This window comes from Neoarius graeffei, chromosome 20 (assembly GCF_027579695.1).
Source record: "Neoarius graeffei isolate fNeoGra1 chromosome 20, fNeoGra1.pri, whole genome shotgun sequence".
NCBI lineage: Eukaryota > Metazoa > Chordata > Actinopteri > Siluriformes > Ariidae > Neoarius > Neoarius graeffei.
In genome coordinates this window covers 51,501,905-51,519,446 of record NC_083588.1, presented here as the reverse complement: position 1 = coordinate 51,519,446, position 17,542 = coordinate 51,501,905, and the positions used below count along the sequence as shown (strand labels likewise).

At 41.0% G+C, this 17,542-nt stretch overlaps 1 protein-coding gene across 1 annotated transcript; it reads left to right on the top strand.

The window, feature by feature from the left end:
- The first annotated feature begins 5,819 nt into the window (after nucleotides 1–5,819).
- Nucleotides 5,820–17,261, top strand: LOC132869068 (alpha-2,8-sialyltransferase 8F-like). Its single transcript, XM_060902422.1, is given in 7 exon segments — nucleotides 5,820–5,890; nucleotides 7,632–7,712; nucleotides 13,062–13,164; nucleotides 13,167–13,208; nucleotides 13,294–13,406; nucleotides 13,549–13,641; nucleotides 16,452–17,261. Coding segments are annotated over 7 exon segments (975 nt in total). The 3' UTR covers nucleotides 16,924–17,261.
- The last annotated feature ends 281 nt before the right edge of the window (nucleotides 17,262–17,542 follow it).

The following is a 17,542-nucleotide window of genomic DNA, read 5'->3' as shown; positions in this document are numbered from 1 at the left end:
TTGCATTTTTCCTTTTTCTACCTAGTATAAATGGTCTTCCATTCAATCTGGATCTAATTTAATCTTTTTTTAATAATCATTTTTAAATCTCTCATCTCATCTCATTATCTCTAGCCGCTTTATCCTGTTCTACAGGGTCGCAGGCAAGCTGGAGCCTATCCCAGCTGACTACGGGCGAAAGGCGGGGTACACCCTGGACAAGTCGCCAGGTCATCACAGGGCTGACACATAGACACAGACAACCATTCACACTCACATTCACACCTATGGTCAATTTAGAGTCACCAGTTAACCTAACCTGCATGTCTTTGGACTGTGGGGGAAACCGGAGCACCCGGAGGAAACCCACGCGGACACGGAGAGAACATGCAAACTCCACACAGAAAGGCCCTCACCGGCCCCGCCCGGGGCTCGAACCCAGGACCTTCTTGCTGTGAGGCGACAGCGCTAACCACTACACCACCGTGCCGCCATTTTTAAATCATTTATAGTAATTTTTTTTACTTACATTGAATTTAATACTGAGATTGTAGATTTGAAGATATGAGTTTTACCTAGAATGTATATTAAACATTTTAGTACAGAATTAACATTTTATCATGTATATATTTAATATTATAGATTTGAGTATATAGTTATTTGATATTTCCTTCATATCTATTTATATTCCATTCTAATCAAGGATCTTTTTTTTTTTTTTGGTCGAGAATAACAATTAAGACTATTCTTTAAATTCGTTTCTTAAGACAAGGATTTTTTAAGATGTTACCTTGACAGTTTCGGTGATAAACTTCCGCCTTCTTCAAAACAGTCACCAGATGTCGAGTGGTGACGTACCTTATCAGCTGATGTTACTCTAAGGAGGCGTGAACGTCCCGCCCAATTTGACAGGTAGTTCACGCCTCCTGCTGTCAGGTCGCTCCTCCAGGACGGCGCTCCAGGTGTGTGACAGCACGTATGCTCCCTCATCCCGGTTCATCGTTCTCTGCGCATGCTTTTGTATCTCCACTGCCTCTAAAATCCAACGCTGGAATCTATTTTCTTCAGCGCGAATGACTCTGGCCTCTTCCCAACATCAGCTGATGTTACTCTAAGGAGGCGTGAATTACCTGTCAAATTGGGCGGGACGTTCACGCCTCCTTAGAGTCTGTCAAGGTAATATCTTAAAAAAATCATTCCAGCAAGCCTCTACATAAAAAATCCAATTCCAACAAGAAACGCGGAAAGGGCCATCGAAAAAGCGCAAATGACTCTGGTAAGAGAAAGAATTAGATGCACGACAAACAAAATCAACAACTAAGAATCAACACAAAGAACACAAGATTTCAAACGCCGGTACAAACTCAGCAGGGACATGGAAAAAAATATGGAAGAACATCTGAATATAATACAAGAACAAGAATTCTCAAAAACAAAAACACGCCATATTAAAAAACTAAATAGACACCAAAAAGAAACAAAATAAATGCAAGGACAAGCAAATAAATGAAAAATGGATTTGCAACCTGTCTAAACACACACTAACAACAGCAGAACACACTATACTCTCACGGGGACTAAACTATGCCATCACACCAAATAAAATCCCGAATGAAGAATTCATATTAGCCAAGGAACTAGCATGCAACATGTTACAGGACCAAGGACAGAAGGCCGCATTAAGAAACGAAATAGTAGGCATCCTCACCTCAGCTAAACCGCCACCCAGAAACACAACTAAACAGGAAATGGAAGCCATCAGAACACTCACAAAGAACAAGAAAATAACAATATTACCGGCTGATAAAGGGAGGACCACGGTCATGGACACTAATCAATACGAAAAACAAATGAATGAAATGCTCACGGACCCAAACACATATGAAATACTCAAAAAAGACCCGACGGAGGAAAAGAAAAAAAGACTAAAACTATTACTCAAACCATTAATGGACAACAATAAAATCGATAAACAAACATACAACCACCTCATCCACACAGCAGACATCACCCCCCGGATATACGGCACACCGAAAATTCATAAACCCGGAGCACCACTAAGACCCATAGTAGACAGTATAGGATCAGTTACTTACAACCTTTCCAAGACGCTGGCAGACATAATTAAACCACTCCTCGGACTCACGGAATACCACTGCAAAAACTCAAAACAACTGGCGAAAGAACTAAAGGAAATCAAGATTAAAAAGGATGAAATTTTCATATCACATGACGTCATATCCCTCTTTACAAAACACTGGTCACAAACACTCTCAACATAGTAGAAAACCGGTTAAAAGCAGACAGAACCCTGAAAAAACGTACAAAACTTACAGCACAGGACATAACAAAACTATTACATTTCATTTCCACTTCCACATATTTCCAATTCAGAGGCACAATTTACAGACAAAAAGAGGGATTTGCAATGGGGGACCCGCTATCTGCCACTCTATGCAACTTTTTTATGGAGGATCTGGAAACCCGAGCCATAGAAACAGCACCGGATGACTGCAAACCTATCTTCTGGAAAAGATACGTTGATGACATTCTTGAAATAACCAAAACAGGTCACACACAACAATTCACGGATCATCTAAACTCCATAGACAAGACAGGCAACATCAAATTCACACATGAAGAGGAAACGGACAAGACAATAGCATTTCTGGACCTAAAAATACACCACACAGAAGAAGGGAACATTAAAATCACAACATACAGAAAACCTACACATACCGACCAATATCTACTCTGGACATCTGAACATCCCATCGCACACAAAATGTCAGTAATCAGAACACTATACGACAGAGCACAGAGCATCACGGAGGAGAAAAACAGACAGGAGGAGGAACAACACATCCAAAAGGCATTAAAAAAACTGCCAATATCCACCGTGGGCAATCCAAAAAGGGAAATTACAGACACAAACAAAGGAAAAAAAACAAACAAACAAGGAAAAACACAGAAAAAACAAACCGAGGCTTTGTCACACTACCATACATAAAAGGAGTTACAGAACGCATCCAACGATCCATGAAGAAATACCACATCAACACCCCGGTCAAACCATACAAGAACCTCCGACAGCTGCTAGTTCACCCCAAAGACAAAATACAACTGGACAATAAATGCAACGTCATATATGAAACCGGGTATGGTTGTAACATGGGGGGAGTTGTAACGCCACTAATTCCACCAATCAGGGATAAGATACAAGTCATGTGGCAATTAGAATCTCTTCATAGTTCCTTTTCGACCACGCATGGACATTTGGAAATCGTTGGCGCAAGTTCTCACGGAGAGAAGTGAAAAAAACAAAGTCTGAGGTAAGAAAGTAACTTTTTTTATATTATTTTTTTTCCTAGTGCTTTACACATTGTAGGTAACGTTGTATGAGTTATATCAGGTCAAACTACAGTCTCTAAGGTAAAGAATGGTGTACTTATCCCCTGCTAATGTCAAAGCACCATGCTAATACAGCTAGCTAAGCAATGGATGACAGTGGTGGGGTAGGTTGTAACAAGTTTTTTGAAAGTGTTACAACCATCCCCTTACATACAAAAAAGATTTTTTTGTGATTTTGATAATTCTGCAGAATGCCTAGAACATGGGTGAGGAAAACAACTCGTGGAGTGGATGCTAAACTACTAAAAAGAGCAGCAGAAGAGATTAGGAAAGGTACATCTGTAAGGGCAGTGGCAAGAAACCATGGCATCTGCCATGTTACCCTTAACAGATATTGGCAGAAGTATAAACTGTTGAAAGACCAGGGATCTCAGGATTTTCAATATGGAGAGTGGATTGTATGTCATACAACATAGTTGGTGAATCTATTTTCCATGTTCATGCAATAAATCGGCATATGAAATGGACTTCTGTTGTTTTTTTTTCTGTGTTTTAACTACCTGTTACAACCTACCCCAATACGTGTTGCAACCTACCCCAGTAGTGGGGTAGGTTGTAACAAAGGTACACTCTGTATTTGACATAATCAGACAAATTTTGTGATGTAGTTGAGGAGATTTAAATGGTTGCAAACTGCAGTAGACAAATGTGGGTACTTTGCCTAAAAGTTCTACAACTGTAGTTTAAAAAGAAATGAGAGTTTTATGTGCTGAAGAAAAATGTGTTACAACCATACCCGGTCTCCCCTACCACATCAACACCCCGGTCAAACCATACAAGAACCTCCGACAGCTGCTAGTTCACCTCATCTCATTATCTCTAGCCGCTTTATCCTTCTACAGGGTCGCAGGCAAGCTGGAGCCTATCCCAGCTGACTATGGGCGAAAGGCGGGGTACACCCTGGACAAGTCGCCAGGTCATCACAGGGCTGACACATAGACACAGACAACCATTCACACTCACATTCACACCTACGGTCAATTTCTTTTTAAACTACAGTTGTAGAACTTTTAGGCAAAGTACCCACATTTGTCTACTGCAGTTTGCAACCATTTAAATCTCCTCAACTACATCACAAAATTTGTCTGATTATGTCAAATACAGAGTGTACCTTTGTTACAACCTACCCCACTACTGGGGTAGGTTGCAACACGTATTGGGGTAGGTTGTAACAGGTAGTTAAAACACAGAAAAAAAAACAACAGAAGTCCATTTCATATGCCGATTTATTGCATGAACATGGAAAATAGATTCAATTTAGAGTCACCAGTTAACCTAACCTGCATGTCTTTGGACTGTGGGGGAAACCGGAGCACCTGGAGGAAACCCACGCGGACAACATGCAAACTCCACACAGAAAGGCCCTCGCCGGCCCCAGGGCTCGAACCCAGGACCTTCTTGCTGTGAGGCGACAGCGCTAACCACTACACCACCGTGCCGCCCCTGCTAGTTCACCCCAAAGATAAAATACAACTGGACAATAAATGCAACGTCATATATGAAATCCCTTGCCGTTCATGTAATAAAGTTTATATTGGCGAAACGGGCAAATGCTTCCATTCTCGCAAAAAAGAACACCAAATAGAATGTGAAAAAGAAACAACAAAAAGACTCACAAGATCCGAAAAAGAAAAAGCACACCAAGAAAACTTAAAATCAGCCATTTCAGACCACTGTAAACGGCAAAATCATATAATGAATTGGGAAGAGGCCAGAGTCATTCGCGCTGAAGAAAATAGATTCCAGCGTTGGATTTTGGAGGCAGTGGAGATACGAAAGCGTGCGCAGAGAACGATGAACCGGGATGAGGGAGCGTACGTGCTGTCACACACCTGGAGGGCCATCCTGGAGGAGCGACTTGACAGCAGGAGGCGTGAACTACCTGTCAAATTGGGCGGGACGTTCACGCCTCCTTAGAGTAACATCAGCTGATAAGGTACGTCACCACTCGACATCTGGTGACTGTTTTGAAGAAGGCGGAAGTTTATCGCCGAAACTGTCAAGGTAACATCTTAAAAAATCCTTGTCTTAAGAAACGAATTTAAAGAATAGTTTCAATAGGTAGACATAATGAACTTTCACTACATAATAACAATTAAGATTTTCTTCCTAAGTTTTATAATATACATTTAAGATTTAAAATTCATCATTTATATTTAAGATTATAGATACGTATAAGTATATATTTCAGATTTCATTAATATTTATTTATTTATAGCTAGTGTCCCCAATTAGTAGGCTACTTGTGTCCAGCTATAAGTTTGACACTTGAATAAAGTTGATTGTTGACTGATTGATTGATTGATTGATTTTAATCCTAAAATGTCAAAATTGTTATCATCGTAATTAAGTTATTAATGTACAGTTAATACCAGCACTGTCTAAGTGCTTTATTTTTGGTCTTGGCATGCCTTCAAGTGATTCTTTGGATGTTCCTTCACAGTGATGCAGCTACCACCAGCAAACAACTCAAAGTTAAGCAAAATCCTGCAAACAAAAAGTAAGAATGCAACATGGTTCAAAGAAACATCGCAACATTTGCTATTATATACAGTAGTGCTTGAAAGTTTGTGAACCCTTTAGAATTTTCTATATTTCTGCATAAACATGACCTAAAACATCATGAGATTTTCACACTTGTCCTAAAAGTAGACAAAGAGAACCCAGTTAAACAAATGAAACAAAATATTATACTTGGTCATTTATTTATTGAGGAAAATGATCCAATAGTACATACCTGTGAGTGGCAAAAGTATGTGAACCTCTAGGATTAGCAGTTAATTTGAAGGTGAAATTAGAGTCAGGTGTTTTCAATCAATGGGATGACAATCAGGTGTGAGTGGGCACCCTGTTTTATTTAAAGAACAGGGATCTATCAAAGTCTGATCTTCACAGCACGTTTGTGGAAGTGCACGAACAAAGGAGATTTCCAAGGACCTCAGAAAAAGCGTTATTGATGCTCATCAGTCTGGAAAAGGTTACAAAACCATCTCTAAAGAGTTTGGACTCCACCAATCCACAGTCAGACAGATTGTGTACAAATGGAGGAAATTCAAGACCATTGTTACCCTCCCCAGGAGTGGTCGACCAACAAAGATCACTCCAAGAGCAAAGTGTGTAATAGTCGGTGAGGTCACAAAAGACCCCAGGGTAACTTCTAAGCAACTGAAGGCCTCTCTCACATTGGCTAATGTTAATGTTCATGAGTCCACCATCAGGAGAACACTGAACAACAATGGTGTGCATGGCAGGGTTGCAAGGAGAAAGCCACTGCTCTCCAAAAAGAACATTGCTGCTCATCTGCAGTTTGCTAAAGATCATGTGGACAAGCCAGAAGGCTATTGGAAAAATGTTTTGTGGACAGATGAGACCAAAATACAATTTTTTGGTTTAAATGAGAAGCGTTATGTTTGGAGAAAGGAGAACACTGCATTCCAGCATAAGAACCTTATCCCATCTGTGAAACATGTTGGTGGTAGTATCATGGTTTGGGCCTGTTTTGCTGCATCTGGGCCAGGACAGCTTGTCATCATTGATGGAACAATGAATTCTGAATTATACCAGCGAATTCTAAAGGAAAATGTCAGGACATCTGTCCATGAACTGAATCTCAAGAGAAGGTGGGTCAAGCAGCAAGACAACGACCCTAAGCACACAAGTCATTCTACCAAAGAATGGTTAGAGAAGAATAAAGTTAATGTTTTGGAATGGCCAAGTCAAAGTCCTGACCTTAATCCAATCGAAATGTTGTGGAAGGACCTGAAGCAAGCAGTTCATGTGAGGAAACCCACCAACATCCCAGAGTTGAAGCTGTTCTGTACGGAGGAATGGGCTAAAATTCCTCCAAGCCGGTGTGCAGGACTGATCAACAGTTACCAGAAACGTTTAGTTGCAGTTATTGCTGAACAAGGGGGTCACACCAGATACTGAAAGCAAAGGTTCACATACTTTTGCCACTCACAGATATGTAATAAATAAATGACCAAGTGTAATATTTTTGTCTCATTTGTTTAACTGGGTTCTCTTTATCTACTTTTAGGACTTGTGTGAAAATCTGATGTTTTAGGTCATATTTATGCAGAAATATAGAAAATTCTAAAGGGTTTACAAACTTTCAAGCACCACTGTAGAAACCTTAGAACTACCCAACAATCAGACTTCAGAGGCAGTAATATAAGGATTTTATACTACTGTAACATATCACTGCTTTCTTATTGTGCATTTGTGGATTTATGTTCCAGGAAAAATGCCGTTATTGATAAACTGCTGGCAAGTTACTCAACCAGCTGGGAAAAGCAGAAGGATACCTTTAAAAAATATAGGTAACAAAATCACAGGTCATAATACATGCATACTTGACAACCTCCAGAGCATGAAAAGCAGCTGATCAGACTGCATGACACATCCGTGCCCTACTGTGGGGGTCTGGGGGAAATTTAAAAAAAAAAAAAGGTATAAAATGGTGGACTCTCCTGCATTTTGAGTGCCATTTTTGAAAAAAAAAATTGATTGAGAAATCGGACCGACGTACTTCACAAAATGCTGCCCTCGATGCTTTGATGATCCGATTACCAAGTCACCTTAAACTTGCTGGCATCACAAATCTTTTTTCCTTTGGAGTTTTCATTGGTCGCGCTCACCAGAGCGTGCTTGGTTTTTACAAATGCTGGTGTGATTTTTTTGTAGTATGCGAGTTCTTTGCAAACTGGCTACAAGCCCAATTCCAAAAAAGTTACGATTATGTGACAATTTACAAACTATGGAAACCCTATATTCCATTTTACAATAGTATATTTAAAAAAAATAAATAAAAATTCTCAGTTTCAACATTTGATATATTGTTTTTGTCCTATTTTCAATGAAAAATAGGGTTTCCATGATTTGCAAATTATTGTATTTTGTTTTTATTTACCGTTTACACAGCATCCCAACTTTTTTGGAACTGGGGTTGTAGAACTATAACGAGAACCATTGGAATGATACGATAGAGCGATACAATTTAGATTCAACATCATTATCGCACGGGGCGGCATGGTGGTGTAGTGGTTAGCGCTGTCGCCTCACAGCAAGAAGGTCCTGGGTTCGAGCCCCGGGGCCGGCGAGGGCCTTTCTGTGTGGAGTTTGCATGTTCTCCCCGTGTCCGCGTGGGTTTCCTCCGGGTGCTCCGGTTTCCCCCACAGTCCAAAGACATGCAGGTTAGGTTAACTGGTGACTCTAAATTGACCGTAGGTGTGAATGTGAGTGTGAATGGTTGTCTGTGTCTATGTGTCAGCCCTGTGATGACCTGGCGACTTGTCCAGGGTGTACCCCGCCTTTCGCCCGTAGTCAGCTGGGATAGGCTCCAGCTTGCCTGCGACCCTGTAGAAGGATAAAGCGGCTAGAGATGATGAGATGAGATCATTATCGCACCATTCCATTGGTTCTCAGCTTCACTTAATATGATTATTTGACACTATGTACTTGTATCCCCTGTGCTAAAAATAGCTGAAACGAGGTCAGAAGAGCGAATCCAACAGTGTTCACTGATTATTTTGTAATGCGGTAGTTTTTAGAACTAAAATCAACAGGTGGTTTTCACCTGTGGAAATGGGTAGACTACCGCGTGAATCTGTAGAGTTGGCAAGTATGCACACGACAGCGATATCTGATAAATCGGGGTGGAAAAGTACTGAGAAATTACACTTAAGTGAACGTACGGTATAAATAATGTCAGGCTTTCTCAATTAAAAGTGAAAATAAAGAAGTCGCTCATTAAATGTACTCAAGTAGTATTGGAGTAAAAAGTAAATGTTTTTAAGTGATGAATTTTAGTTCATGTCATATTTTCATGTAAAAAGTTTTATTACTTATGCAAAACTGTTATAAGCAAGCTGTTTTGTCTTAAAACATACAGTAATTCAGTCTTTGTAGATTTGCTGGTCATATGCATAACTTGACACTTATACTGTATTAGCTTTCTAATGAATTGATTGGAAGTAAAATATCCTGTAAGTAATCAATATTTACCATTCAGTGAAATTTGGCATGCTGCCTAACCAACTTTGTTAGTTAATAGAGTTGATGCTAGTCTAACCAATTAGCAAAGAAAACAGGCTAACTTACTTCAACAGAGCCAGTTAACCAGTGTTGTAGTCGAGTCACTAAACCTCGAGCCCAAGTCCAGTCTTGAGTCCCCAGTGTTCAAGTCCAAGTCATTAAAGAAAATTTCAAGTCAAGTCCAAGTTGAGTCCACTATTGAGCCAAGGCAAGCCTGAGAACAAGACCCCAACCGCACCATTTGATGGTGGCTGTTACTGCCTTTATGTGAAACAGTCTCTGCTACTGTGTTAGACTAACGTTCCTGCTCGACTGCCCCATTTTAGTTGATAGGCTACAGATAAAAAGCTTGTTCATCGCTCAGCAAGCCCTGCCCACTATCAACAGGGCAAATAACATGAGAGAGGGTTAACACTAGCTAGTTCATCGCTCAGCAAGCAAGCCCCGCTATCAACAGAGCAATGAACATAGCATGTCTCTTCCTTCTCTGGGTGGAGTCTTACCAAATGACGATTGAAGTTTGAGGTTGTCCCCGTCGTCTCCTCGATAGTTCTTCTACATATGGAACACATAGCAGTGTATTTTTCCCCACTGCACGAAAAGTCGGTATAAGCAAAGCAGACAATCCTAGGGGCTTCTCTCCAGGCATTTTAGCGCCATTAACGTTAGTTTGTTCCTGAACATGATGTATGAACAGGTGAATATGCATTCTCTTGCACAAAATTAGTATACAAATTAATGTAGATATAAATATCTTATGCCAAATTATTATGGCATGTTACAAAAAATAAAGAAAAAAATCCAAATCCTCGTGTCTAGTTTACAAGTCCGAATGCAGTTCATGCACAAGTCCGAGTCATCAGTGCTCAAGTCCAAGTCAAGTCACAAGTCCTTAAAATTAGGACATGAGTCGGACTCGAGTCCGAGTCCTGGACTTACCATTAGCAAAACTAGTTAACATTAGCAAAACTTGCCTCAGCTTGCTTTTTCAAATTAGATGGAGTTCCTGCCTCCAAGGGAAGCAAAGGAGACGCTGCATTTTCTATGAGTCTTTGCTTACTTGACCAAAATGAAACATTACTGAGGGCCAGGGGCACTCACACTGCAGTCCAGTGGCTTATCCATATTCAGATGCACACAAATGGCTATAGCATTAATGAATACACTGCAGCCCATGCAATTGATGTATAGTACAAAGACCTATGGCCTAGTGGTTAGCGTGTCTGCCTCTGTATCAGGAGATTGTGAGTTCTACTCCCAGTCGGATCATACCAAAGACCGTCGTAAAAATGGTACCTTCTGGCAAGGTATGCTGCAATACAGATCAAACCCTCATGGTTACCAAAGGACTAGCCTCCCACTGTAATTTTAGCTGTATAGGCAAGAGGCCGAGGGCTACAGAAATCGGTGCCACACCCATACACCTCAAAGAGCTGGTTAGTACTGGGACAGGAGACTGCCTAGGAAGATCAGATCCTGGCGTGGGAGGGACTTTGACTTGACTTGACTTGACACAGTCCTATACATAGCAGGATGAGAGAAAAGACCTTTGAGGTTATTTAATGAGTACTGATGTTCAAAATAAAAACATAGAAGTGAACACACCCCGCTAAAATGATAGGTTTTTCTGATGAAAAAAAATGAGATCACAATAAATAACTTCAAAACATTTCCCACCTTTAATGTAATCTATAACCTCATCTCATCTCATTATCTCTAGCCGCTTTATCCTTCTACAGGGTCGCAGGCAAGCTGGAGCCTATCCCAGCTGACTACGGGCGAAAGGCGGGGTACACCCTGGACAAGTCGCCAGGTCATCACAGGGCTGACACATAGACACAGACAACCATTCACACTCACATTCACACCTACGGTCAATTTAGAGTCACCAGTTAACCTAACCTGCATGTCTTTGGACTGTGGGGGAAACCAGAGCACCCGGAGGAAACCCACACAGACACGGGGAGAACATGCAAACTCCACACAGAAAGGCCCTCGCCGGCCCCGGGGCTCGAACCCAGGACCTTCTTGCTGTGAGGCGACAGCGCTAACCACTACACCACCGTGCCGCCCCACAAACAAATCTGTTGGGGGGGGAATAAAAACCTACAATAAGCTGGTTGCATAAGTGTGCACACCGTTAAACTAATACTTTGTTGAAGCACCTTTTGATTTAATTACAGCATTCAGTCTTTTTGGGTTGGCGTCTATCAGCCTGCCACATCTAGACGTGGCAATATTTGCCCCCTCTTCCTTGCAAAAGCGCTCCAAATCTGTCAGATTGCAAGGGCATCATTTGTGCACAGCCCTCTTCAGGGTCACCCCACAGATTTTAAATTGGATTTAGGTCTGGGCTCTGGCTGGGCCATTTCAAAACTTTTTTTGGGGTCATTGTCATCCTGAAAGATGAAATTCCTCTTCATCTTCAGCGTTCTAGCAAACACCTGAAGCTTTTGGGCCAAAATTGACTGGTATTTAGAACTGTTCATAATTCCCTCCACCTTGACTAAAGCCCCTGTTCCAACTGAAGCAAAACAACCCCAAAACATGATGCTGCCACCACCATGCTTCACCCTGGGTGTGGTGTTCTTTTGGTGATGTGCAGTGTTGTTTTTAAGCCAAACATACCTTTTGGAATTGTGGCCAAAAAGTTCAACCTTGGTTTCATCAGACCATAACACATTTTCCCACATGCTTTTGGGAGAGTTTATGTATTTTTTTGCAAAATTTAGCCAGGCCTGGATGTTATTCTTTGACCCTACCTCACAGTCCAGACATATGAAGAAGATTGTCACATGTAGTACACAACCAGTACTTGCCAGAAATTCCTGCAGCTCCTTCAGTGTTGCTGTAGGCCTCTTTGCAGCCTCCCTGACCAATTTTCATCTTGTCTTTTCATCAATTTTTGGAGGGATATCCAGTTCTCGGTAATGTCACTGTTGTCCCATATTTTCTCCACTTGATGACTGTCTTCACTGTACTCCATGGTGTATCTAATGCCATGGAAATGTTTTTGTACCCTTCTCCTGACTGATACCTTTCAACAATGAGATCCCTTTGATGCTTTGTAAGCTCTCTGTGAACCCTGGCTTTTGCTGGAGGATGCAACTGAGTAAATGTCTGAACTTTATTTGGGGTTAATCAGAGTCATTTTAATTGATGGTAGGTGTGAACCCAAAAAGACTGAATGCTGTAATTAAATCAAAAGGTGCTTCAACAAAGTATTAGTTTAAGGGTGTGCACACTTACGCAACCAGCTTATTGTACGTTTTTTTATTTTTGATGTTTTTCCCCTGAACAGATTTGTTTGTTTTTCAATTGAATTGTACAGGTTATAGGTCACGTTAAAGGTGGGAAAAGTTTTGAAATTATTTATCATGGTCTCATTTTTTTACATCAGAAAAACAGATCATTTTAGCGGGGTGTGTACACTTTTTATATCCACTGTATGTTTTTAGTCTTGGAAAAGTAAATGAAATTACGAAAGAGTATAAGTATTCTGTTTCAATAACACTCAAGTTATTTTCCACCATTGATGATCAATGTGTATAAATACAAGATTCAGAATTCATATTTCAACCAAAAAAAAAATACAACCACAAAAGTGATTTTGTTGTTGTTTTTGTTGTTCTCAGGTCATTGCTCGGGAGCACTTGCAATGCCATTTCCAATGCAGTGGTTACACAGCGTAACTCACCTGTCGGGACAAATATTACTTATGATGGACAAAAAAAAAATATATAAAAGTGGTGACACCAGACCTGTTCAGTATATTTCCCAAGGTATGATGTGCACAATATGCACAATATGCAGAAATAAGTTAATATTAGTGCTAATACTCTCTGTACTGTGTGTACGTGTGTGTAGGAGAGCCCTTTTCAAAAAGCACCATATGGCACGTGTGCTGTCGTGGGCAATGGAGGCATCTTAGCCAACAGCAGCTGTGGAAAACAAATCGACTCTGCTACATTTGTCATCAGGTCTGATTCTGATTTCACACAACAGACAAAACCAGAAAAAAGAATTTGACTGAATAATCTAAAACACACACAATGACACACAATAAACATCGACTCGCTCCTAATGTTTCACTGGGTACTACTTCTCCATTTTGTTTTGCAGGTGTAATCTTCCACCACTGACCGATGTACATAAGCTAGATACAGGACAAAAAACAAACCTTGTCACAGCCAATCCAAGCATCCTCTTTCAAAAGTGAGTCTGTTGTGTGTGTGCACGCTTATGGAAATTATGTGAGACAGGTAGATGCAGGCAGGAATATCATCATTTCATATGTATTTCAATACTGCTGGTATAAATTGTTATTAGTATAAATGCGGAGGTGATTATAGAAAATCATGCTCGCTGATTGGTCAAGAAATTCAGACTATTTCTCGATAATTACCTCGAGTAACTCGGCAAAATGGCGCCCAAGTGCTTCATCAACGTAAGTGAGGAAGAATTACAAATGATGAAAGAAAATGCTGTTCCTAAAAGCACTAAAGGTGCTACGAAGTTTGGTCTAAAACTACTCAAAGGTAAGGTGGAATTGTGATTTATTTTATCCATTTCAAAACAAAGTATTTTATGTGACTCGGCACAGATAAGTGACACAAGTCTGTGCATGCTGTTATGACATTTACATGCCGCTTCTGAAGTTTGAAATCAATTATTTTTTTAACCTGAATTTTTACATTTTTTAAAATAATCACCTGTGTATTTATACTCAATTATCCACCTCAGGCTCAGTGAATACTGGTGAATAATAACCTCAATTTCGTCTTGCTTATCATTCACCGATATTCACTTCGCCTTCAGTGAATAATTATTATTCTATCCACATACACTGGATATGAGCAATCTCATGCTCTGATTGGCTACTCTACTACTAGGATATCAGCTCATATACTATGAGTAGAGAAAAACAAAATGACGGAGCACATCAAATCAGATATATCACTTTATCAAGTATTTAAAAGAAACAGAAATAGCTAAAAGAATATAGTGTCGTCATTCCCCCCATCCACGAATATCTCCTGTTCCACACTCCAGCCCAGTCAGTGGCAGTAATGCACCATTAAGTTGGTTTGCCAACCACCAAAAAAAGACAAAAGAAGAAGAAAATGGCGAAAATGAAGAAAATTACTGAACCACCTGAGGATGAACTAAAAACTCTACTTGAAAACAAACCCCAAAAAATTCAAAAAACAAAAAAAAAACAAAATATGGAATGAAAGTATTTGATGGAAATAACTTTTTTTCAAGAATTATCAAATTTTTCACAAATTGCTCCTGTCATTTCTATGGTTTGTTTACATTCTCAGCAGAAATGATTTTGTCTGATGTTTTGGATAAAGTTTTTATTTATTGAATTTGCAGAAAATAAAAATACTCCGTTTCTCAAAATCCAGTGAATGTTGATAGAGTAAAACAGTTATTCCACTCCATCTCGTCATACATGGCTTATAGCCAACTTGGTGCAACACGCCTCATCGGCTATCAGCTCATGTATGACTCGATTTCATGGAATAACTTAAATATTCAGATGATGCCATGGGTGGCATGGTGGTGTAGTGGTTAGCACTGTCGCCTCACAGCAAGAATGTCCTGGGTTCGAGCCCAGCGGCCGGCAAGGGCCTTTCTGTGTGGAGTTTGCATGTTCTCCCCGTGTTTGCGTGGGTTTCCTCTGGGTGCTCTGGTTTCCCCCACAGTCCAAAGACATGCAGGTTAGGCTAATTGGTGGCTCTAAATTGACCGTGAGTGTGAATGGTTGTCTGTGTCTATATGTCAGCCCTGTGATGACCTGGTGACTTGTCCAGGGTGTGCCCTGCCTTTCGCCCATAGTCAGCTGGGATAGGCTCCTGTTATGAATGGCGAGATGTTGTGAGTTAGGATCCAAAAGCAGAAACACAAACCAGAAAATCCAATGAAATAAAAAAAAGATTTAATTGAAGTCCAAAAAAGTAAATGAACAAAATTAGCAAAATAGTCCAGACAAAAACAAGGTAGGCAAAGACAAAACGCTGGTATGAAAAACAGTCCTGACAAAAACTGGAGACAAAAAAACATGAAGAAAAGATAAAACATGAGTGCAAAAAAACTGTGGCAAAGACTGGGCAAAACAGAGAGCAAAAATCCAGGAAGCAATAACGGCACAGAGACAACATGAAAAACAGGCAAGACGTTCTGACAAATTCCCCTTCTGAGAAGGGCCTAGTTATACACAGCAGACCAGACCAGGACCTGAATGCTGGAAAGATGGAAGTCCCGTCCCGGATCCAGATTGCGCTGAACTGGGAGATAATAAATCTCTGGAATGGAAGTCTGGGGCGGATCATGACAGGCTCCAGCTTGCCTGCAACCCTGTAGGACAGTATAAGTGGCTACAGATAATGGATGGATATTCAGATGATCTGATAATAAAAGTATGGATGACACTAAGTGCATGAATTAACATGAACATTGTCTCTCAGTCTCTGATAAACTGATAGTCCATTCAGGAGTGAGCTAAGTGTGGAAGGTAGCACAATAGTTTGAATTTGGGGGGGGGGAACACTTAGCTTACAAGTTCAATTTTCCAGTATGACTGCAATCAAACTCCTTAAAATCTTCCACAATCCTTTAAGAAACAGACAGAATTAAAGAATATATAAATGATGCCATCTTGTAGTGATGGTGGATGGATGATATTCATATACGGTAACTATTGAACAACATTTAGAATCATCAGTCCATGGCAACAAAGTGTTTCCTTCACACAGCGTAAATGTATGGCTGGGCAAAGCAAGATCGATGATAATGGTAAACCAAATAGGCATGACACTGAAAAGACTGGTTTGTCGAGTTAGGCATGGCAAAGTTAATATTTGGATGTAGACATGGTAGATGCTATACCATGAACAATGTACTTTCTTCTTTTACCTGCTCAAAACCAACAAACCCAAATAATCTCTGCTCATCAACAAGTATTTCAGGAGAACACCAAAGGCATGCAGCTCCTTATTTCTCTTTCTAATGCTCTGCAGGTACCAAGCACTAAATGAGCGCCGGCGGTCATTTGTGGAGGATGTGCAGGTGTATAGGGATGCTCTACTCCTGTTGCCTGCCTTCTCATTTCAGCAGAACACAGCTGTGTCCCTGCGTGCTCTCTACTCACTGGAAGACCTCAAGAAGTCTTGCCCAAGACCCATCTTCTATAACCCAACGTATCTAAACAACCTGGCAACCTTTTGGCGTAACCAAGGAATTCGGGCAAAACGCCTCAGCACTGGTATGATGATGGTCAGCTTGGCACTGGAGCTCTGTAACAACGTCCACCTGTACGGTTTCTGGCCCTTTGAAACACACCCATACACCCACCAGAAACTCCCCAACCACTATTATGATAACCGTCCCGCAAACAAGAAAGTACATGCCATGCCAGCTGAGTTTGAGTCCTTGCTAAATCTTCATAACAAGGGTGTGATCCATTTGCAACTAGGGGAGTGCGCAAATTAAACTAGGTGGCATGTTCACCAATACTGTCCCTCAACTGAATGAATGAATGAATGAATGAATGAATGAATGAATGAACCCTTTATTGTCACTAGTCACAAGTACCAGCGAAATTGGCCATCAACCCGTCCGTACATATACACATACATACAATTGACACAGGGGGAGTAGACAGGACAGGAAGACAGGGATGAAAAATACAGAGTAACATGAGGGGAGGGGAGGAGAAAAAAGCAACCCCCACACTATGCTCCTGTGGGGAGTACAGTGTGGGAACATAAAAAAAACACCTCAGCACATAAGCACAAAATAACACAGTACACTTTACAACATGAAAACTCGGGACTCGGGGGGGGCATCATGGGGGGGGGAAGGGGGGAGGGGCAGAGGTATAGGTAACCCAGCGCAAACAAGCAGTCCGGTCTGCAGCCATGACGGCGCTCCCCCAGCTTGTCACACTGGGGGTAAAAAGCGGCGACCATGGGAAGTGGGGGAAGGAATGCAAGAGCGTCTCACTGCAGTGATCTTCAGGGGGAGTTGTTGTTCCAGCAACGGCCTTGGCCAAGGCCAGTGCTGTCTGAGGGAGCCGAAAGCAGATAAGATTGGGATTGTTTGGTCTTGG